Below are 24,119 nucleotides of genomic sequence, written 5' to 3' on the forward strand. Positions count from 1 at the left end.
GAGGAGGCTGAGGGGAGACCTTATCGCTCTCTACAACTACCTGAAAGGGGGTTGCAGAGAGGTGGGTGCTGGTCTCTTCTCCCAAGTGACTAGTGACAGGACTAGAGGAAATGGCCTCAAGTTGCGCCAGGGGAGGTTTACATTGGATATTAGGAAAAACTTCTTCACTGAAAGGGGTGTCAGACATTGGAACGGGCTGCCCATGGAGGTGGTTGGGTCACCATGTCTGGAGGTTTTTAAAAGACATGTGGATGAGGTGCTTAGGGACATGGTTTAGTAGTGGACTTAGCAGGGTTAGGTATTGTTTAAAGGTCTTTTCCAACCTAAATGATTCTGAGATTCCTGGAAAGTAAACAGCTTGTATGTCTCAGAATAGCTTGAAAGGTGAACTGCACTTGAAATGCAAGCCACTTCAATAATTATTCCATTTATTACTCTCGCCAGTGCTACTCTATTTCACAGCCAGAAGGGAGGGGAAGGCTAAATCAAGTTTGGAACTATCTTATGCCTAAATAAGGCCACCATACAACAGCTACGCTAACACTTGCTTTATAGTCAGTTGCTGGTGTGGCTGAAAAATAAACTCAGCAAGTTTTCAGAAGGAGTGGCATACTGATATGGTCAGCTGCACAAGTGCTACTGCTGATGACTGTAAGGAAGGGTAACAAGAACATGTAAGACTGCCCATTTTCTTAGTAAGGTTGTTGTGAAAAATGCACTGAATGTAAGCAGCTGCTGCTCTAGCATGGAGGAGCCAAGATTTTATTTATGTGAAACCCAGTGTGAAGCCTAGCCTGGGGAGAAGAGAACTTTAAAAGCTACAAGTCACTGCAGGACTAGTTTTCTTAACCCTGCAGTGCAGAAGTGCTAAGCTGAGGTGCCTGAAGTGAGAGATCTGAGCTCTGCATCTTGCAAAATACCAGCATAAAGTTCCCATGCAAAAGAATTCCTAGAGAGTTTGCAAACTGAGGGTTCCTCTATTAGACATAAACCAACAGTGGAAAGAGAGCTGACTGAATTTATCTCAGCTAAGATGTGTAGGAAGAAATGGCTTTTTATGCTTGGAACCCAGTCCTAAAATATACATGGAACATATGATAGCCACGATAACTATAGTTCAAAATTATAGCTGGTCCCTTTAAAGTGAAAGAGTTGCTGCCTAAGATGTATAGCACTTGCAGGAAACTAAAAGTAGTGGTTGCTTGTCTGTGCCAACACACAAATTACCCAATAGAAACTCAAAGCTGTAATTTTGAAAAAACTTTTATTTAAAAGTAGTGAAAAAGTGTAAGTTAACCTTTTGTCAGTGTGTCTAAGAAGCATGAAGTATATTCCTGCAGTTGCATACAGTAGCTCCAACATTTAGCAACATGATTTGCAAGTCTCTGCCTTCTTTCAGACCACTTGAAGATGGCGCACATACAAGAAGGTTTCTCAGATGAATTACAGCAGTCGCTCATAGAACAGGAGATAGGCTTGCGAGCTCAGCACTTTCGATGCAGACACGGCTTGTACATGGGTATCACTGATGTGGAACCACTGTCCTTTTACTGGTTCAGTTTCTAAAGCTATGAAAGGAAGAATTTAGGAGTAGAAGTTATTACAAAGAATTGAAGCAATCAATCATGTTACTGTTCTGCAGTAAGAAATAATTTGTAAAATATTTCTCATTATTTACCTTGAGGAGATTGTCCTCGAAGGACAAGATCAGAGAGATGGTTGTTCATAATTCTCCTTTTAGCATAAGCAGTGTAGTGCCCAGACCTCATTGTTCCACTATGTTCAACAACTCCATAGAGAGAGTACAGTACTTTTGTATTCCCTTCAGCCACATTCTATAAAAGCAAAAGTTTACGTATGTCAGTCAGGTACTGGGTCTTGAACAAGGCTAGAAAGCAAAGTGAAGAGTTTACATTGATTTATTTGTTGATGAAAGGGCAGCTGGTCATTACAGATTCATGCAAGCACTACAACTATGATCAGTGGAAGTACACTGACTCAAGTGCAAGTTGCACTTGTAAGTTATCCTATATTATCACACAAAATAACTGAAGCTTGACAAGCGTCTACAAAGATTCTGCTAAGCAGCTTAATTGTGAAAGCACATTAGAACATGGGAAAGGAGAATCTGATTGTTTTCCCACTTACTTTACATTTAACTGTACAGAAAGGAGCCAAGTCTATCACTTCTGGAAACTTGATATGCCTGTTAACCTTCCGTAGATTAAATCCACCCTTAAACAGAGGAAGCAGAGGAAAACCCCATAATATTAAAGTGTAGCATATTAAAACTATGCTTAGTTACTAAATGTTTCAGGCTAAAGTTTCAACAATACAAAATTAGTTTTTCATTACACAAAATTGGGAAAAAAGCAACACTAGTTTGTTTTTTTTCTCCAATGCCCAAGGTTTTCCAGCATTACCTCCTTGCCCCCCACTCTTACGGCAACTTAATGGTAGCAGAAGTGCAAAAAGAATCAGCTCTAATGTACTTATGTAACTATGAGGACATCTCTTGCTTCTCAGATACTGTAGTATGCCTGAGGATCTAATTTTGTATCATCAAAACTGATGTAACTTCTACTCCCACCTTATTCAAATAATCTTCCAGTATCAAACTGGAAAAACAAAAGGAGATGACGACAAATGTTATTTCCTCGATCATGTTACAGTCTCTTGGAATACGCTACACATTTCCATTTTCTCTGTGGAATTGCTTTTCATCTACTTAAAAGTGACCTCCCTTATTTTTCAAGTATTTTGACCAAAATACTGAACAGGTTTAAATTTAGAAGAAGCAATACTGCCTCTCACCCTCATTCCTTTCCTCTTTCTTTCTTGAAAAGCTAAAGTCCTAAATTAAAAATTTTTCTACAACTTGGAAAAAAAGTAAGCCACTTTACTTCAGTGTCTATAAATAAGACTTAAGTTGCATTGCTTTCCATTCATCCCCATTTATTTTTCTTCCCTCAGTAAGGCTTGGAATCTTCTCTTTTCCAATTCTACTGACCTATTTGTTACATTCATTTAGTAAGGGATCCTATTCTATCTGTACTGAAATGTAAGAGACCATGAACTGCTGTAGTAGCAGGAAACACTTGATGCTAAGATACTGTTTAATACAGTGAGCAATAACAATAGTGAGGGAATATATTGCAAATAAACTCACAAAACAGTGTATTCCAGGTAACTAATGAAATATTCTTTCAGAAAAACACACCCCAACTCCTCAAAGACCACAAAACCTAACACTGCACACCAATGCCTTCCAAACCTTGGAAAAAAACCCAAACCAAAACAGGCTTATAGGAAATGAAAATATGCTAACGTTAGTTTTAAGTTAAGCTAGTACTATGTGCATATATATATATATTACACTGATATTATATACATACACATTTTTGCAATATCAGCCTGCTACTTACCTGTTGAAACCTCTTTAAGTGAAGAGTTAAAATTGGAGGAGCAAGAGAGATTAGCATCTGCTTTTTGGCATTAGTATAAACATACTTATTTTCACCTGTAGAAAAGAAAAAAAGAAAAACCACCAATGATTAACATCTAAATAAACGTTACAGCAATAATTTCTTTATTTTCACTATTTAGACTGCTATAATGTCATCTACTACAACAACTGAGAAACTGAACATTCCCCTTTAACATGATGAACTGTACAGCAGCTGCCATCTTGCAGATCCCACATCACAAAAGTAACTGCTCACACCATGTCTGAGCAGTGTCAGCACAAGCAGGATGAATTCTTGCTCGGTCTCTACAACTCTCATAATCAGAAATCACATGCGGTTTTTATTGGCCTTTTAAGCAAACACCAACATGATTTCCCTATGACTGTCACAGCAGAATTTTCACATTTGAGGAAAGAAAACTCACCTGCTAAATAGCTACTCCCTACATTCATCCACATAATGAATTTTCAGACTGAAATGCCCTTTCCTTCCCCTCCCCCCAACCCACTCCTCTTTGCTCACTCTTCTTTTTCGGTCCTGCAGTATTTTGTACCCAAACTTGTGAGCCTACTGTTGTGCTCAATTAAGAACTCACTTGTATTAATCTGTGTGAAAGAGGTTCTCACAACCTACCCACTGAATACTAGTTCAACCGATCCAAGTTAAAGTTATACAAATACCACTTTAGGGACATTCCCCCCCTTTACCCACCCAAGCAGCATATAGGGACATATTTAAAATTTTCTTTTAAAAGATAATTTGTCATACTTTTTATGTTCTTCTTTGGTCCATAATGTCTTTGTGTACATACATCACAGAGTAGTTTATTGGTCTCAGTAAGTTTTTCATTACGGGTAAATTGATACAAACAGTGATGGATTGAACCTTCTTCTGGGTTCAGATCTTCCCTGTTCGCAAGAGTACAAAATGCTGTTTCTGGATCTTCGGTCAATACTTCACACGTCTTGATGGGAACAGTTTGAAGGTCATCTAAGATACTCCTATCAGATTCAGCATTGGCACCCAAATGTAGTTTTGACAAGTCAGTAGCAAGCTCTTCCTCATCTTCATTTTCATCATCCTCATCTTTCAAAGATAGGTTGTCAAGGCCATTGACAAACCTCGTAGGAAAATCTAAACCTTCCACAGGGAGATCCACGAGAGGCTCATTTTCTACACACTCTTGTTCTGGCTTTCCTGTATTTTCATGCATGCTCTGAACTTCTGTACTGTTTCCCAGTATACTCAAGTCTTTTTGAGTTAAGCAGGGATCTTTGCACTCATTTGACGATTCCTCTTTTTGCTTCATATCAGGAGTTTCAGAGTTAATTTCTGCCTCTGATTCGTGGTTATATTCAACTTCTTTTTCTGACTGTTCAGTTGCACAGATATCTGCCAAATGAAGCACCTTCCCTTGAAGTTTTTGCTGGCGGCGCTGGCTCTGCGTATATACATAAGAATACAAAAAGCAGAACAAGTTTAAATTATATTTAGCTTTTCTTATCATTTCTTTACCAAAATTTTTGTAGCAAGCCATAGCTGCAAGGGGGGGGGGGGGGGGGGGGGGGGAAAGAATAATCTATGATTTAATTATCAGAGATGATCAATTCAACCAATACTGAGTTTATCCTCACTCAGATATAGTTCCCACTGCTCCTTGTTACACAGTATCTTCAAGATACAACTCATGATTCCCTTTGCATCTTCCTGATCCTTCCTTATGTCTGCATTCTAAAGTTTTGTGAATATTCTGGCAATCAGTGACTGAAGAACAGCTGTCTGATACAAAATAATGCTACTTCAGACAGGCAACACAAATTCCACATTCCTCTGCATATTAGCTTATTGCTAGCACAGCAACTCTTAACAGAACATGTAACTTCTTAATAGCAAAGATGTAGATACAATTGGTCTTTTCAGTTGTGCATCCGAGTGAGGAGAAATTCTAAGCTGTCTCCTTCTTCTCCTCCATCTAAACCGAGGAAGCAAAAAGAACTTGTTTTACCAGAAGTTGCAAGCACTTCATTAATAAAAGTGAAATTCTTATCAAAACCAACCTTGGCTTGTTTTTTGGCCTGTTTCTTTGCTTTTTTCTGAAGGTGCTTACTTGTACCAGGAGGGTCATCTCTCTGCTTAAGATAACAGTCATTGTTTTTATCGTCTTCATCTTCAGATTCCTTTTCTTTGTTTTTTTTAACGTTTCTCTCATTTGTAATTTTTACTTTCTACAAAAACCAAAAAGCCACAAAACATCCACAGAAGTAGAGATGTTACTGTCCTGAATAACAAAATAGTATTCCAAAGAAAACTGTTATCTGAGTTTTCAGCTCAAGATGTAACATTTTAGTGACTATAACATACAACTAACTCATTTATGTCACCCTAATGTTTACAAAAGGGGTGTCTCACTCCAGAGGGAGTCCATGTGGAACTACTACTTGCAGAATGAAACAGCATGAAACAGCATGAAGAAGTAAGGCTATCAAGGGCCAATTTCTGAACCTGTAAAGGGGCAACATTACCTTTGGCTCCAACAAATGTAAATCTCATCAAATGCACTGAAGAGTAACATTTTACACAAGGGGAGACATTTTCAGTTGAACTGCCTGCCACAGAATTTGTTTGCTTCTGCTAACATGAAATTTGTTTGTTGCAGAAGGAATGGGATCCCTTTGGGTGAGGGGTGTTCATTTCAATATTTACTCATTAGCTTTTGCGTGAGCAGTGCTACGTAACAAATCTGAAATACTACATATACAGATTATCAGTGTGAAACGCAAAACAAGTCAAGTTATTTTCAGTGTCTAGAGATTGAGCAAATAAACCAATATTGATCAAGTAAGTATTCACATACTATCCTACCAATGTTTCTTAACTTTATTCAATAATCTGAATATTATAAGTATTCTTGCACTCGGTAGAGAAAAACAGCTGAAAAAAGTAAAAAAAAAAAAAAGAAAAACCCCATCATTGTCACGCAATTTAGTTCAGTTTTACAACAGCGAAGATGAATTGGGGAACATTGTTCTTTGCAACTCAGTCTTCTACAATAGTGAGACAACATTGGAACATACTAGATTATTCCCTAAGCTAATCTCTACATTAGAAACATTAACTGACATAGCAGCAAGATCACCAACAGACTGTCAGTGATTTTCCAGAGACAATTTACAAGCTGCAACTTACAGGAATGACTCTCATGAAAATCTTATTCTCTACCTTTCTGGGCAAATTTGTGATTTTAACTTTCAAAGGAGACATTTAGAAAGATGCATAAATTCATTCCCTAATGATTATATAATAAAGGTGTTTTCATATAACCAAACAAAAACTAAGCCAAAAAGCAATGTACAATTTCTTACCTGATCATCTAGTACGGGAAGCGACAAATCAAGGAAAGACTCATGGACCAAGGATACCTTTAAATGAAGAGTCCAATTTAATTTTGTTTGGAAGTGGCTGGCTTGCTGTCAATAGGTTTATTTATATGTAGCCTTGCTTGCATTCAATGCATGCTTTCACTTGTGCATACAAACGTAAAACACAGCTAATCTACCTTCACATACAGCTATCCATGACCAAAACCTAGCAGTCATATTACCACAGAAATAACCTAGAAATACTTTTACAAATTTCAGTTTTCTAGTGGCATAGAATGTGAGAACCCAACTTAGGGCTTATGAGATTGATATCTGCAATCTGTCATGACATTCATCTAGCCCACTCACTAATACCCTTAATTACTTTATTCTCAGGATGCATTATCCCAGTAAGGGCCTTCTTGCTTAACTATTCTCCTGGCAATTGCACAGTCATTCCAGTGCGGGAAAGGGAGAGACTTAATCATGTGATGAAAAAGGAAAGGGCCCCTGGCAGCAGAACAATTCATCCACTCTACAATTTATGCTGTTCGAAGGTGTTTACCAGGAATCTGAGAGTGAATTCTTCTGGCAGAGGCAGACCTCTTTTTCTGGAAGTCTTGAAATGGACTGCAAGATTAGCTTTATAACACAAGGGAAGAAAGACTCCAGCCAAACCATGCCCCTCTTTGAAAAACATGCAGCTAGTCAACTCTTAGAATTGTATTAACTGAAGCCAACCTCTCCAATTTCACTTATTTCTACATATCATTACTTCGGGGTTCTCCTTCCGATTACATAAAATTATACTCTAGGCTATTCAAAGCAGGCAGTTTACTTACGGTTCTGCATTCCTCACACATAATCATACTGGTTAATTCTCCACCAAAGATTCGATCTACAAAACTTTGTATTCCCTTTTTCTTTTCATATTCTGAGAATTGACAAATTATAAAGTAAAGTTAATAATATTACATATTAATATACTGGCAATCAATTTAGTTATGGCATACCAAAGTAAAAAAAAAGATAATACAGTATGCAAGATGTATGATGGAATGTGTTGGCCTGTTCTAGTTTCCTCAGGAATTACAGCAAGATTCTTAAACTCTTTCATGCATCAAAGAAATGGAGTGAAAACAGTTGCAGAAGACAGTTTGACTGAACCAACACCTTTACCACTTTCTCAACTCAAATGCATTTCCCTGTTTTCTCAGAAGTACTGCATCCCAGTAAGAGTTCCTGTTTTCCCTTAGGACTTAAACAACTGTCTGAACCTAAAAAACAAGCACCAACTTCTGCCTGTATAGGTGCCCTACAAACAAAACCAATTTCCTCAAGTTATATGTTCAGTGTAGCACATAGTCTGAATTTAAACTTGCTCTTCATCTTCTAACTTAAGTCATGTTGAAAAGTTTAAAAAGTCTTCTGTTCACTGCTGGGTTTTGTTTTTTGGGGTTTTTTTTTTTTTTTTTTTAATACCACTGTTAAGTAACAATGGACTATTAGGACTGAATAAATCATTACATTCCTGTGCTAATATTTTATTTTCTTACATAATATTTGAATGATTAAACACTATCCAAACATATTTTAACGTACAATATCTATAGAATGAACTCTCTCTTACACTGTTAAGAAAATGACAGTAAGTTCAGTAAGACATTTAAATAAATAGACTAACACTATTGAGGCTTACGTTCTAGATACATATTCAAGATGGCATAAAGTTGTACAATTAAATCTGTATCTTTTATTTGATACTATTAGTGTTACTTTGCGTACTTCAATGAAACAGAAGATTTCAAATTCTCACAACATCAGTAACATGTATTTTACCTTTAATTTTTTTTTTAAGTTCTTCTTCATTTTCTTTGTTAGAGTCAGTCAGCGCCTTCAGTATTCCAACACTTATTTGCTGAAAGTTTCAAAACAAATATACACTGTAAAATTTCCTAAAGTAATTCAGTTAATTAGTTCATTTTACAAAATGTTTCAGATGTGTGGAATAATTGCTGGAGGTAATTTAGGAATTAAATTTATATTAAAGGTACAGCATTGAAGAAATCTTCAGGGTGGAGTGTGGCGAATATGCAAGGAATCCATCCCACAGAAGTTCCCTAGGCAACCTTAGATGTTGGCAACACCAGGGGAGCTTGGTGCGCTGACTCTAAGAGAAACTACACGGAGGGTGGAAGGGAGTGAAGACACCACGGCCAGGCTCTGTGATAAGATGGGAACTGGAAGTTACTATGGAACTGACAAGCTGCATATTTACTACCCTGAGCTGCATATTTACCACCCTGAGCCAACAGTCTGTCATTTTTTGACAAAATACTATCCTTTGGGTGAACTTTGCTCATTATAATCTCATTATAATACCAGAAAACACACCTCCATCCCAAAACTACCCACCTCCAAGGTGCGACCACCCCTCACTGAGCTTGCGCTCTGAATTTTTCTTAGTCTATACCTTTAAAAGTAAACGAGAAACTTTTACACCAATTACAATAGAGGTATGTATGACTAGAGTCACTCAAGCTCCACCTGTAAGGACAAATAATATAAAATGGCTTAAGAGAGGAAGGATGCCAGGGGAAGATACTATTGCAGACCACCTTTGACACCTGGGATCAGTTGACGGGCTGAGCCTCTCTTCCCCCCCCACAGGGACGCCTTTGGGTAAGATTCGAACACTTGGTTATACCAAGTGATTCCCCGGGAAACTTAGAAATCTCTATAGAGTTGCTTTATAACTTAACGCGTTTGTAGCCAGGCTATATTACTCACATTCTTGGTATTTGCACATGCTTTGCAAGCAGTAATTTTATCACCGGCAATCCGTAAGAACTTGTGTATCTGTTGCTTCAATAAACTGCACTATTCACTAATCTAGCCATGAGAGTTCTCATTGAACGCCACCAAATCCCTTAAGTGTGGCTGTGCTAGTTCATGGAACGCGACTAGACTGAAAGTGTGCAGTGTTACAAGTGTATCCGTAATCGTGAGAGTTCAATACATTGAACGCGACTGGACTTGTAACATCCTGGCGGTGTTACGAGTGTATCCGTAATCGTAAGAGTTCAATACATTGAACGTGACCGGACTTGTAACACAGAAAAATTGGGCATCACTCAGAATCTAAGCCTAGCCGCCCCCAGCCCCTCTGATATCTGAGGACAATCTGGAACGCAAGGGGGTTTATTTTCTGCCAAATTGCCTTGCCCTTTAACGCGACAAGATGGAGGAAAAAGTTTAATCTTCACCAATTAAGAGAATCAATACAAACAACAAAAATGCCTGTTGAGACACAAAATGATTCCTGTGGATATTGAAAAATAACCAACCGAGAAACAAGCTTGCAACCGTAATGTTGCAATTAGTATGTAAGAAAAATCAGTCTAAGAATGAAATACTTTCCCAAATTAAAACTGGCAAAAAACCCCATGGAATTTCCACAAGTGAACTTTCAGGCATTTCAGAAATTAAGACAAAAGGACATTCTTCAGGGTGACTACACATACTCCAAACCCTCTTTTTCTGTAGAAGTTTTGGACAAGTCAGTCTGTTTCTGAAGGACAACAGGAATTTGTATTAGAAGTGTTGAATTAACCAAAGACCTTTAGAGCAGGCAAAACTGAACCTTTCCACTTGATTTTATTAGAACAGCACCGAGAATAACCAGTACACTGCTTTCCAAAAAGGCAGAAAATATCATTACCTTCAAAACCTAAACAATGCGTGCAATGTATGTAAGAAATATAGGCCACAAACAAACTTCTTTCTTTGAATAGTTTTGTTAAATAGTTTTGTTGCTGCTCCATAACCCCACTACTTAAAGGCTGTCTGGTTCTACAGCTCTGTTGCTAATCTGCTCCAAGTGCATGTTATAGGCAGTACAAACCACTCTACAGAGGTTGACTTTTCTCCCCTCAGCAGAGGAGAAAGTATTGGTCTGGGGTATGAAGAAAGGTATGCACAACTATGAAATCAGCACTCACATGGATTTCTTCTGCTCTCATTCCATCAAGTAAGTAACGAAGCAATTCATGACTGTCTTGCTGCTGATAACCTTTAAATCGTATTGCTCTGTTAAATGAAACGATAATTGTAAAGTATAACTGAACTTAGAGATAGACCAAGTAAAAACAATTCACACCAGACACAAAAGGACAAAGTCTCAAGCATGTATGTATATAAAAGCAGTGTCTACATATGGTATTTTCTAAAAATATGAAGCTAGCTAATCAGAATATATCACTGAATATCTTTCTTTTTACTTCTATTTATCTATATTTTGCTCTTTATCCTCTTCTTTGAAAACTTGTTAAGTATTATACAGATTTTATATGCTGTGATGTGAGCTCAAGAAAAAAAGGGAGAACACGGACCTTCTTTTTAAACAACTAACAAACTTGTTTCATACTCACTATGACAAGCAATTGTACAGATACTCACTTTTTACAAACCTGAGCAAAAAGTTCCTTAGGAGTGACTACCCCTTTTTTTGTCTCTTGCATTTCTGTCAGGAACTGATACATGGCTAATGTCAAAGGACCTGGCTGATCTAGTTTTATCAGCTGAGGTTCCTGTTTTAAACAGAAGCAAGAAAGTTGTTTTGCCTTAATTTCATGACAGATCTGGAGTAAGTTTTTCCTTACCTAAACAGTTCAGTTCTTGAAAACACCATTATAAAATAGAATACACAAAATTCCAAAATGGCAGTAAGTTAACCTGACAAAAACAATCAACACATGGTTTCACATGAGATGATTCAAACACTGGGCTAAGAATCGCTAATTATTTATTGCTTAGTTGCAGCTCTGGATTTCTTGCTTCTATTAGGAAAAAAATACTATTTCTTAAAATGCACAACCTTCTTTCCGATCCAAATACCCAACCATAATGACAGGTGCATTATTTAAGTTAGCATTGCAGACATACTCTAGCTTCCCATTTTGCATTTAGACAAGTGACACTATAGTACAATTCACACATTTTCATCCTTTAAATAACTTAATCATAATGTAAGTACTCCTTTGATGACAACTAAAACTTAAGAGTATTGAATCACTGCTCTTTCACTTTGAATGAAAGACCTCCACTGACTTCAGAAGCAGGTTTATGGAAGTCAATAATGAAGTTTCCATTGATTTTACATCTTAATCTTGGTAGTATTTAGCTGAAACAGCTTTAAAAAACAGATGAGTACTGTTTGTTTCTTTTAACAGATTGGAAAAGTGGGGACAAACACTATGGAGGTTGAAGCATATATACCATAGATAACTCAGGTGACTCAATTTTAACTGTTGTGCCAGGCATTTTAGTTTCTTTAAGCAGCTCCCTCAGGACTGGAGTTTGTGATAAATTCTGTAGAGCAGAAAGAAAAAGAAAAAAGAAAAAGATTGGTAACTGGGGAACAAGAGGAAGGGCAGAGGAGTTCCACTGGTCATGGAATTTATATCAACCAGATTAGCAACAATTTATTTTTCCCAAACACAGAACTAGAGTGGTAACTACCACTCTGGAAATTCTAACAATGTTGAACAGTTAAAGGTACATTCCGTACAGCTAATGGGACTTCCAAGAGTCCTCTTTATACATTACTTTAGATTGCAGAAACCCTAAATGTACTATCCTTCTACAGACTGATCTTTTGACAGTCTATTTACTAGTGTCTGTTTCTAAAATCAAAAGATAAAATGCAGTGTGCGTATTTGCTTGGTTTAAACCATTTAAAAAAATAAAAATAATCAAAGTGTTCACTAAAACCTGCAAGTACAGTGGGAATTTTGTTTGAGTAAAGCTGCAGTATCAAGAGCCAAAAGAGCCCAAGATTACATGTGAGTTTTAATACACATGAAAGAGCAAGTTGATTCTGTCCAAACACTTGCTGAGCAAGACACATAAGATGGCAATGCAATATGCTCATCTTGTTAATACTTATTTTTATTTGATTTCCCGTTGCTGAGAGAGACATTTTTGTTTCAGTAAACACCCCCAGTCTTTGGGTATTAATCTCTTACATTCTAAGAGGTCAGCAAGGGTGATAAGCCAGACTCTTATGTTTTTTTACTAAACTAGGAAGTTGGCTTGCTTAATCTGTATCAGTGAAAGATGCTGTCCCTCAAAGACAAGGCAGTTTGTCACATCTTCCCTTAGAGCAAGTCTGAACCTGCAGCTCCATTTCTTCATATCTCTCTGGGCCAACACACTATTTTTAGAATGAACCAATCATTCTTGGCAGATAAAAATCACATTCTAACTGTGTCATTGTACAATACTGGGGGTGAGGTTGTTGTGTGGTGTTGGTTTTTCTTTTGCTATTCAAAATTTTTTTTAAGAGCAGCAACAACTACTGTACCTGCATCACTGCATTAAAGAAACATGTATTCCCCAAGTTGCTAAGTCCTTTCACAGTCACTTCCGAGTTAGTACTTGAATGAGAATTCTCTTCTTTAAGCGAGACTTCTTTTTCTTGCTCATTTTTGCTGTCTTTTTCTACTTTTTTATTTTCAAATTCTTTGTTCTCTTGTTGTTTTTCTACTGAAATAATAAAAAAAACATACCACATATTAACCTACTAACAGGAAATGGGCTAGGAAAACGTTATTATAGGCAGCAACAACCTACAATGTTTCAAACGTAAACAGATGGTAACGAATTCTGTAATTGTATAAATGTAACACTACGGGTTTAGGTTCTTAAACTCTAGGTAACAGGAGTTAAAAAAGAAACAAAACAAACCAACAAAAAAAAAAATCAAGAAACCCCTGAAATGCCATTGCAGATCAGCATACAATTTAAACATGCCACCTGCCCCACAAGCCATTCATGCCAACAACCGCTGAAACTCTGCATGCGTTCTCTGAAATTGCATTCCTGTTGCAAAATCACCTATGTCAGGGCTTTATACAACATCCAACAAGATGGCATCTGAGACAACACCCCTTTTGACATGGCACTATTTCTGAAATGAAATGCACAGGCCTCCTGCTGTCAAAGCATTCTCATGTTCATTTCATGAACCTAAACAGGTGAAACTGGAAAGGTTATATTCTTCAAGACACGTTAAAGATATTTTCTCAAAAATTGCTTTGGTGTATACCTCAAAATTTCAATGACCTGTTTAATAAAACCTTAACAGAATTCCAGGTAGTTTTCAGAATAACACCCACACTGGTTCTCCCAGTTTGGCAGTCTACTATTGATAAGGTTTCTGATAAATAGGGCTGTGAGACAAGATTAACTTTAAAATGAGGTAATGCCAGCTCAGAGAAAGCAAGGAAACCAGGCAATAAAATCTTTGCAGATGGACAAGAAACAGACGGATGGACAACAGATGGAACACCTGAAAGAGACAACTGCACCCAGATATTCATCCGTTTTCCTGTTCAAACCTGAGAAGAAAATTCTGGCAACCAATATGAAGTTCAAATACTAGAGAAGCCACGTATCTGGGAAAGACAGACCAAAACCACTCAAAGTTTCTGGTCCCTGTGGGAAAACCTCAGCTGTTTCCTGAACAAATATTCAGAGACAGCCAATTGGCACTGCTGCTTGGCTGTGATCTACTTCCCAAGGGGGCTATGATTTGACCCAAATGTAGGATGGTGTTGGAATTTCTGATAGCCAGGAGTTACAGCATTTATGTTGATACACAAATTCTTCCAAGTTTTCTAGTGGAAATGCCTTGTACAAAACCAGTTTTGCTGTTGAGGAAACTGGGAGGGGTTGCTGGGTTTGTTTCCTTTTAAACAACCATGTTTAGCAGATAGACTGCAGGCTGAACACACTATTTTAGGGAGATCCGAATGCGCTGCAGCTACCTGTACTAAATGTACAGCCCCAGCAGGCAAATCCTTCCTTCCATTAGGAAATGTGGTGCAACAGCTGAAGACTTAGTCATTCCAGGCAATATATTCACAAATACCTACAAAAATACTTTTAAAAAATAAAAGAAAATCACCCCTAAGCAATGACAATTTTCCTTCAAATCTCAAGGCAGACTGAGCAATACTGATGAATAAAAGCAACACTTTGGAGTACTGAAAGTCAATTCCTTACTCACACAACAACCAACCATCGTATCTAAAAAAACAGTCACAGTAAAATTGTATTTTTTGTCCTCCTATTCCTACATTTCTGGTTTTTAAAAGTTTAGGGGACACTGAGCAAAATTCTGGTCCAATTAGGTCCATGGGCTAGGATGTTACTTATGCTATCAGAATTCTGGCAAAGAAAAAAAAAAAGAAATTAGCTTTTTACTTTACCATAAGGTGCTCTGAAAGTTAAATCTAATTTAGTGCACATTCTTGATTTACAGTACTATCTCCTACATTTAAGGGACTTTCTGATTTACTGTATGTATAGTATAGTTACTTACCTGTACGTGATGAGTCAATACAAACTTGTTTTCTAACATAATCCACCATCTGACCCAATCGGGTTGAAGTATTGTATGGGACTTCATTATCGCATATGTAGCACCTGTCTCCGCCCCCCCAAAAGAAAAAACAATTAATCCTATTCTTTTCTATTGCTTAAAAATCCTAAATTATTTGCTTGTTTGATGCAATTCAGTACACAAAGTTATAAAATTACAAGATTTATTTTAAGATTTAGAAGTCTTAGAGAAGAGTTCAATTTATTTCTGATCACGAAAATAAAAATTTTAAAAATTACCTTTACTAAATGATTTCAGTAACTGGAGGTTGCAATTTACAAACATAAATTAGACCCTTAAAAGATGTGCTTAGAAACCTATTCTGCAAGAAAAATAAATGCAGGGGAAATTTTGCCAAAATCAAGAAACTAAGGTATCGGGCCCTAAAGGAAATGACTTACCAATGTTATGGCATGGAAAAAAAACCTCTGAATATTCTAGCCAAGCAAGTACTTCATTATATTTAAATGGGATAAGAAACAAATCAGTGTGCTCCATTAGTCCTGCACACTTTTATTTGCTCTTCTGTTGTTGACACAAATCTATTTGTCTCTTTGTGAGCAAAGGAGTGCATGGTTAGGCCACTAATCTGTTTTAAACAAAATTATGAGAGAAGCTACAGTGATAAAGGCTCAGGTAAGAGTAAAATTCTGCCAGAACACATACGGCCGAAGGAGAGTTGTATGTACTGATTTTGTAGTTCTGCCCAATCAGCTCTTTGAAGAGCTGACAAAAAGTACTGAAGAGAATGCGAATACTTCTGCATTTTGAAACATACCAATTACAGTTCTTAGGCACAAATGCATTTAACAGATTTCAGGATTACCGTAAGTCAGAATCTATTTTCTGATATTACAAGCAGCAGAAATCTGCAGCAAAGTGCTTCCCTAAATCTCTAGCATTTCTGGAATTAGCTGCAATTTTCACATTTCTTCATGTCTCATTGGAAAAATTGGCTCTGCTTTTGGATCCCTAAGTATGTATTTATTGTCTGTCTGGTTATTATAAAAATAGGCATTCTCACTCCCAGAATAACAAATTATATTTATTTCCATGGGCAATTTTAACATCAAAACCTTTCATCCATCAAAAATTTTGTAGGTAACCTTGAAGGAATCAAGAGATTGGAAATTCAGCAATGGCTGTTTGACCAGTGGGGGAAAAAATGTAACTGACTCCACTGGTAAGTCATACCAGTACTGAGAATATGTACAATAGCACTTGTTGTAAACCCAAAATAGCAGAACTTAATGAATTACTAAAACTCTCCTCCTTCTCTCCCAGTTTAAAACGTTTCTCTTAACTGTTTACAGTTACTATTCAAATCCAATTTCAACAACATATGCATGCACACCATAGAATGATTTATTCATACGTTCATAGCATTAATAAATTTTGATCAAAACTGCTGCTGCTTTTATGTACTAGACCCACTGTGAAATACAGTTCTTGACTGTAGGTTTGATTTATAACAATAATTTATACTCAATATATCAATCTCTGAATAATTTCTTATGCAAGTTTGTACAACCAAGAAATTCTAGAAGGAAGCAAAACATCTTGCTTAGTCAACTTCCTCTCATTTGCAAGTACTTTGATTTAAAAACTATGTAAGTTCTAGAACAGAGAAAAAAAATTATGATTTTTGAAGTGCTTCAACATTAATTTATTTTAACAAAAAGAAGTTCAATAGTTCATTAGTAATACATGTAATTAATATGTCCATTTCCATTCTAGAGTTCAGTAAAAATACTGATCGTTACACATGAAAGTGCTAAACATGATCAAATAATGAGAATATTATATAAAATGAACATAATGACAAATAATAGATTTTTAACAAGGTTACTAAGCAAAATGAAAACTCTTTATATCAGGCATAGTACTGCTGTATAGCACAGGTTAGAAAATTAAGGTTCCCCCTTATATAGTAACATACTATTCCTTTTAAGAGAAGGAAATACTGCCAGGGAGATGGAATTTGTATTGATTGATCCAGTAGCATCTTGTAATTCTACAGCTATGCTTCTTAACTATACATATGGTATTAAGAAGTCATAATTACTTTTATTTCCTCAATAAATAAGTTTGTCACTAAGCGCTCATCAGAAAGGAGCTCTCCCCAAGGATGAAAGTGAAGATTTAGAGCTACATATCAACATTTGTTTCCCCGTGTCAGTATTCTGACCAAACAAAAGCAGTAAAATAAGAAGTCAACAGCATTTACTAGTTGGTTGATTTCAACTTCAATTATAAAAATTTTCTAGTTATAAGTTTTACAGGAAAGTAATATTTATTCAGCTAATCTCAGCAAAGACTACTGGCATTTTTGTGTGCTTTATATATGTCTAGAGATAAGTCCTAGAATTCACAAAGAAAAGAAAACACAAATTATATCAAAGCCTCTGTTGCCCTCCAGCTACGTACTACAACTGTTGCCTGACAAACTCACCACACACTCCAGTTGTCCAAACTGAGAACCAAACAATGGGGATCTGATCTTGGCGTTGTATAATGCTTTAAAGCATGCTGTTCTTGAGAATTTCTGCCACAGCCCTATAATGTTGATAACCAGAAGCGTCACAAAATCCAGTTGACTATCAATGAAACATACATAAAGTCAGACCATAAACAAAGTATTAAAATGAAAACTGTTTAATCATGTTAAACTAATTAGGATGAATAGATGGGTGTCTATTTCAAGACAGTTATTTCTGCAGAGAGAAAGGTAACTTACTGGGTGCAGGATAACTATAAAGTTGCTCGGGGACTGAGTATCTAATTTACAAATTCCAGTTTGATCAGCTTGAAGAACGAAAAAGCAAAAACCTCTTCAGCATGCAGAGTTCTACGTTTAATAAACTAATGTGAGCGTAAGATCTTATTGTAAAAATCACAAATTAAGAGCATTAACAGAAATTTTTATTTCCTTAGCAAAATAATTTTTACTTTCTAGGAAAAGAAGTTTTAGCCTCAAGATGGTGTTTTAGCCTTAAGTCTGCTAAATGCCTTTGTGCCAAGCTTCTAAGTACTTCATTCGCAATTCAGAGTGGACAGTTCTTAATCACACTAAAAATATATAAAATCATTTATATAGTACCACCTTTAAAATAAAAAAGAGATAGTATAGGAGTTCAGTTAGAAGCTCTCTTGTTCCAGTATATTATGAGGCACTGAAAGATATTAAGACAAATTAACAACAGAACAAGAGATACCCTATGGCCGCATTTTAGACACAACCATATCGAAGGGCTTTCGTCAGTCTCCTCCTCAGATTTCTCTTGTGTTTTATTGTCTGCCTTGCAGTCCTGACAAACATGCCATTCCACGTTCAGCAGTGCCTTCTTCAGGTGACCTTGTTCCAATCCTTTACGAATATGCTTGCATGTAGGTTCTACAAAATAAAAAGCACAAGTAGGATATAGGTATCATGACAAATGCAAATGTCTCTAGGCTTCAAAGACACAGGCAGCAATCCATAAGCTAGCATAGCCTTTCTAGAGTCAAAGAAACACAGACAATTTAGCAGATATATCTTTTGTTACCCCCATTCACAATCCAGTGATATTGTTGCTGCATCCTAAATTGCTGCATTACAAAAAACCCCAAAAGTATCACTCAAATCTGCATCTAGTCAGAGGAGTTGACAAAACCTTTGGATACAAACCTACCTACTGTGCCAGGCTGTGGGCTTCTATTATTGTGGCGTTACGATTCCCACACTTCCCAGGGAGCAGCCACAGCCCACTGCCACGGTTCCCAGTCACCAAGGCAGCACCTGGCTGGCCTATAAAAGTGGAGATTATGGAGGTTACGCTTCCAGATGAGCTGCCTCAGTGATATTATGCAGCAGACTATGGTAAAAAAGAATGGCAGAGTCATCCTACCTATACCATTATCACTTCACACTACAATACTACACCCTACTCAGAGCTGCACCTTCTGGGCCTGGTGTGAACTCCATCTATTTAACCAAACTCTGCTAAAAATGGTTACACTGAGAACAGGCATCTGTTGCTAAGAGTTACTATCAGGAGTTTAATGATCTTATTTCTTTTTTCATTTTTGAGGTTGTTGGTTACGCTGTCACTTAAGCAAAGAGAAGCTGCCTCTAAGCTTAAGTCATGTACAGAGAAATTGTGATTGACAGATAATGTGTATGCAAAATGATTCAAGTTCTTCCAAATAAAAAACGAGGAACATACTTTTTTTTTTTTTTTACAGTGTAGGTTTCTAAGACATTTAGCATCAGCAGCCTACAATTCTTCACTATCTGCAGTTACAAATGTCTAAATTTGCAAATACAGGGTCAAATATCTAGCAGTACAAAGAGTTACCTCAAAAGTCAAAAAGCACAGAGTAAACAAACCCATGCTAAAAGAAAAATGCTGTATGTACTTAATATGTTTTTTTAAAAAAAAATCACATTTTTGTGAAATTATTATGAGAAGAATTACATAGCTGTTTACATAATTCAACTGTCTTAAGTCCTTTGCTACAAAGGTATTTTTATTGCTCAGATACCATCATAGCTCTGAATCTATCTTTTTTGAGGACCATATGCAAGATTACAGCCACAAGATAGCAAACTTTTCTTGGAACGAGCTGAAACTGGTGAAAAGTTTTGCACCTACAGTTCTATTTCTGTCTGAGATTATAGGACTTTACCACATTACAAATGCTAGCCAATGAGAGCCAAATACAGACATTTAGATGCATTCTTTAAGCTTTTTTTAAAAATACAAGCTTCATCTACAACTTCAAAACTGTGTTTTTTAAACAAACCTTTTGTATATTGGCCACTGCTATCCAGTGAAATTATTCACCATGATCAGTCTTAGTTTCCATTTGTGGCTTTACAGGACTTTGTCAGGATAAGCTAGCCTATTTTTAGCCAAAGTGAGATGTCATCAGCAATTGCACCATAACTGATTTTTTTTGCTGGAGAAAAATGAGGACCAGTCATAGGAGACATTGATCTTCACTCCAGAAAAAAAAAAAAGGAAAAAAAAAAAGGACAAAAGCAGCTAAAAAGCCATAGGAGACAGAATCTACCACAAGACCAGAACAAGCAGGAAACCAAAGTAGAATAGAATTGAATTTAATGAAAAAGCATTATGACTAGAGAGCTGAGGTGTCCAGGGCTAGTACGAAGTTAGTTGCTAATGTAAAGACAAATGGTTTCACGAAAATATTTTAGTCAAAATCTTTTTTGCAGAAGTGAGAATCTTCTGCAACAAAATCTTCATTAGGAAAATGCTACTTAAACCTATCATGACAAGCTTAGTAGCTGACTCTACACACCCTTTATATTCTGAGGAATTTTATATAATTCAATACGATCTGTGTATCGGTAAAGAACTGAGTGTCTGAGTTTCTTGAAAACCAGAAAATAATTCTGGTTTTCAAGACAGGATTGTTATTTTCTAGCATATTTAGAAAAGTAAAAACACTCATGTTTCTTGGTAGACTTCAGTTTCAATTATGTAAACCCACACTTTGTAAATGAGACTTCAAAGCCAGTGACTAGTGCAAAGGCCTTCTAATATTAGTGAGTTTTTCAAGCCCTCTTTGAGGTTAAAACAAACGTTAGGACCACAGACTTCTCTGAGGACACATACCCAGCGTATCCAGAGACTCATCAGACTGTGCAGTTTTGCCTTTGATGCGTTTCTTTCCCATATTTGTAGTCTGTAATTTTTCTTACATGGAACAGTGACCTAGCAAAGAAAAACAGTAAGTTAGAAAGTAGTTTTTGGTTTCACTTCTGCATTGCTAAACAATAAATTATTTCTATGGCCAAGATGTCCCTTGAGATGAATTAACTAGTTTTAATTTGACATTTTTCAAAAGAAAATAAACTAATCATACTTTAACATTGTGCTGGTTTTGGCTGGGGTAGAGTTAATTTTCTTCATAATAGCTAGTATGGGGCTGAGTTTTGGATTTGTGCTGGAAACAGTGTTGATAAAGCAGGGATGTTTTAGTTACTGCTGAGCAGGGCTTACACAGAGTCAAGGCCTTTTCTGTCTCTCACACCACTCCACCAGCGAGCAGGCTGGGGGTGCACAAAAAGTTGGGAGGGGACACAGCTGGGGCAGCTGACCCCAGCTGACCAAAGGGATATTCCATACCATATGACAGCATATAAAGCTGGGGGAAGAAGAAGGGGGAAGAAGAAGGGGGAGGAGGGGGGGACACATACAGGGTGATGGCGTTTGTCTTCCCAAGTAACCGTTACGCGTGATGGAGCCCTGCTTTCCTGGAGATGGCTGAACACCTGCCTGCCCATGGGAAGTGGTGAATGAATTCCTTGTTTTGCTTTGCTTGCCTGTGCAGCTTTTGCTTTACCTATTAAACTGTCTTTATCTCAACCCAAGAGTTTTCTCACTTCTACTCTTCCAATTCTCTCCCCCCATCCCACCTGGGGGGGAGTGAGCAAGCAGTTGTGTGGTGCTTAGTTGCTGGCTGGGACTAAACCACGACAAGCATGAAACAATTGTAACTGTTGTAGAGGCAAGATCACAATGTGAATTACAAAAACCAAACGATTTAAAGCCTTAAATCAAAAGCATTGCACAAAAGAACAAGATGGGAAACTTAAGTATCAAAAATCCCATAAACCTTTAGGACTTGTACTTTAAATAACTAATAACACAGGGATTTTAGGAAAAAGAATTGTGTTTGTCCCAAATAAACCTTCAAGTTTTTTGCAATTACAATATTTCAGTTTTCCTTACTGCAAATTCCTTGTATGTTTGATGAAGTCTGACACATGCAAATACTCTAACATATTTGAAAATATATAGACAATGGGAGTGTCAATTTTTCAATTTCTTCACTGGGGGAGATTTATCATCAACTTCCCAACAAACCAAGCAAATAATTCAGATGGGGTCTGTTATTCAGTGTGCCTGTAAACCCTTCTAGACAAGAGTTATCTACCACTATAAAGTCTTAAGCCAAGTGCTTGCCTTCAAAAAGTTGGCTACTGCACATACGGTAAGACATTTTTATCTTCTGGTCTGTAGCGCATGGAAGGCCCTGTGCCTTATCTCACAAAAGATCATTCAAAAAGATCAAGTAAACTTAAAAATCGACATATGCTATACAGTGAAAACATGCAAGCTAAAAAGGTTCAAAATCAAGTCTCTGCAATCTTTGCAGTCTGGCCTAACCCTGCTGTCCACCCTTCACGTAAACACGTTAGCACAGCACTAAATCTGACTTGTAACAGCCATCCTTTCAAAACCATTTCTTAGCTCGTACTCAACAGCACACCTGCCACAGAGAACAGCTGCCCACTTGGAGCTGTCACAGCCAAAAAATGAAGCCAGCCCAAGAGAATCAGAGAGAAACTAAACTGGGAAGAGTTTAGGCATGACACCTAGAGAGGCCTTTTTGTATGAAAAACCTTTTTGAAGCATGCTTTTAGGACAGATTACCCCGTTGTTAAACGACAGGCAGGCAGCCACTTCATCAAGAGTGGAATTATCAACTTTTGCAACTTAGCCTTCAGTTTGTTCAGAAAAAGAAAAACAGTTCATCCAACAAACTCCCTCTACAGAACATTTTTCAGCAAAAAGCTACAACATCTGATCTTACATGAACAACTCTAAAACGTTAAAATCCTTTCCCAACTGCCTTTGCTCCCGCCGGGAAGAGAGGACAGCATGAACACAGACAGCTGTTAGTTTAACCCTCGCTGTGTCTGGACAGACTTGTCTGACAGGCTCTTCACCAGCCTTTTCCACGGAACAGCCCACACGAGGAAAGCGCCGCACAGCCCAATACCTAAAGCAATAAAACTACGGTTTGTTTCGGTTCCCCCCCCCCCCCCCCCGTAAGAAAGACAGCTCTGCAAACGACCAGAAGTGCACCTGCGTTGCACGCAGACCCGGGGAAAATGCCCAGAGAGGCATGCCTGGGGAACCACCGGGGCGCGGCGGGCGCCTGCCCCAGGCAGCAGGCCGGGCCCCGGAGCCTCCGCCAGACACCTGTGGCCAGCGGGGAGCCGACACTCCCTGTCCCAAGGGCAACGGCGGAAAGCAGGTGCGCCCCGGGACTCGGCACAGACCGGCTGGGCGCTCGGCTCGGCTCGTCCCCCAGCCACCCGCCGGGCCGCACCACTCACCCCGTCCCGCGGGCCGGGCCGGGCCGGGCCGGGCCGGGCCGCCCACGTGCTCCCCGGCCCCGCGGCGCCCGCGCCGCACACACTCGCCCCACTGCCGCACACCCCACGGCTCTGCACCGCCCCGCCTGCTTCCGATTGGCCCGCGACCGCCTCCCGCGCCTTCACTGACAGGCGCCACAGCCAATACGAAAAGCCGAGTGTCCCGGCCAGAGAGAAGGCTGCGGAGCGTCGGAGGAGTGTGTCCCGGGGCGGTGGAAGGAGGGCGGCCGCGGTGGTAGGAGCGCGACGGCAGGAACGGGGGGCTTCCGTCCCTCACCTGCCGGCGCCGCGGGACGAGCAGCTTGGCAGCACATGGCTCCGTCTTGGGGCGGCCCGACAGCTTCACCTCATCCCCAAGCAATTGGGCGACGGTCACCAGCTGCCATGGGCGCTTCCGGCGCGTTGCATTGTGGGGCCGTGAGGACACGGAGCGGGGGAGGGAACGGGGTCGAGGACGTGTCAGCGCATGCGCAGGCTCCTCGGCCTGCACTCTCGCGGCCCTCGGGGCTGCCGGTGGGAGCCCGGGGCCGGGGCCGGGGCCGGGGCCGGCCGGTGCTGTCAGGCCGGGATTGCTCGGCGGGGTAGTGGAGGCTCCCCAGGCGCGCTAACGTCCACCTCTGTGGCCGCCAAAGCGGCAGAGGCGGCTGCGCCCCAGGTGTGCGGCCCTGTGAGAT

General features: G+C 38.7%; 1 protein-coding gene across 4 annotated transcripts; it reads right to left on the reverse strand.

Annotated features, from left to right (window-relative positions):
* Window positions 1-1,299: 1,299 nt before the first annotated feature.
* On the reverse strand, window positions 1,300-23,827 carry USP16 (ubiquitin specific peptidase 16). 4 transcript variants are annotated; one of them, XM_059827169.1, is made up of 18 exons: window positions 23,723-23,827; window positions 20,894-20,992; window positions 18,488-18,666; window positions 17,725-17,828; window positions 15,213-15,316; window positions 13,191-13,369; window positions 12,104-12,196; window positions 11,285-11,415; window positions 10,828-10,915; window positions 8,666-8,744; window positions 7,669-7,760; window positions 6,830-6,886; window positions 5,525-5,692; window positions 4,236-4,908; window positions 3,426-3,520; window positions 2,149-2,235; window positions 1,679-1,835; window positions 1,300-1,568 (listed from the first exon to the last, which is right to left on the reverse strand). In XM_059827169.1, exons 2-18 carry the CDS (start codon window positions 20,952-20,954, stop codon window positions 1,444-1,446), a joined length of 2,472 nt encoding a protein of 823 aa, XP_059683152.1. In that variant the 5' UTR covers window positions 20,955-20,992; window positions 23,723-23,827; the 3' UTR covers window positions 1,300-1,443. The 4 variants fall into 4 exon arrangements, with proteins under 4 accessions (XP_059683152.1, XP_059683137.1, XP_059683144.1 ...); XM_059827154.1 differs by having other exon boundaries at window positions 13,191-13,372; XM_059827161.1 differs by lacking the exon at window positions 23,723-23,827 and adding an exon at window positions 23,407-23,439 and having other exon boundaries at window positions 13,191-13,372.
* Window positions 23,828-24,119: the final 292 nt, after the last annotated feature.

The sequence above is a fragment of the Gavia stellata genome, chromosome 1 (assembly GCF_030936135.1).
Source record: "Gavia stellata isolate bGavSte3 chromosome 1, bGavSte3.hap2, whole genome shotgun sequence".
In the NCBI taxonomy this organism is placed as follows: Eukaryota; Metazoa; Chordata; class Aves; order Gaviiformes; family Gaviidae; genus Gavia; species Gavia stellata.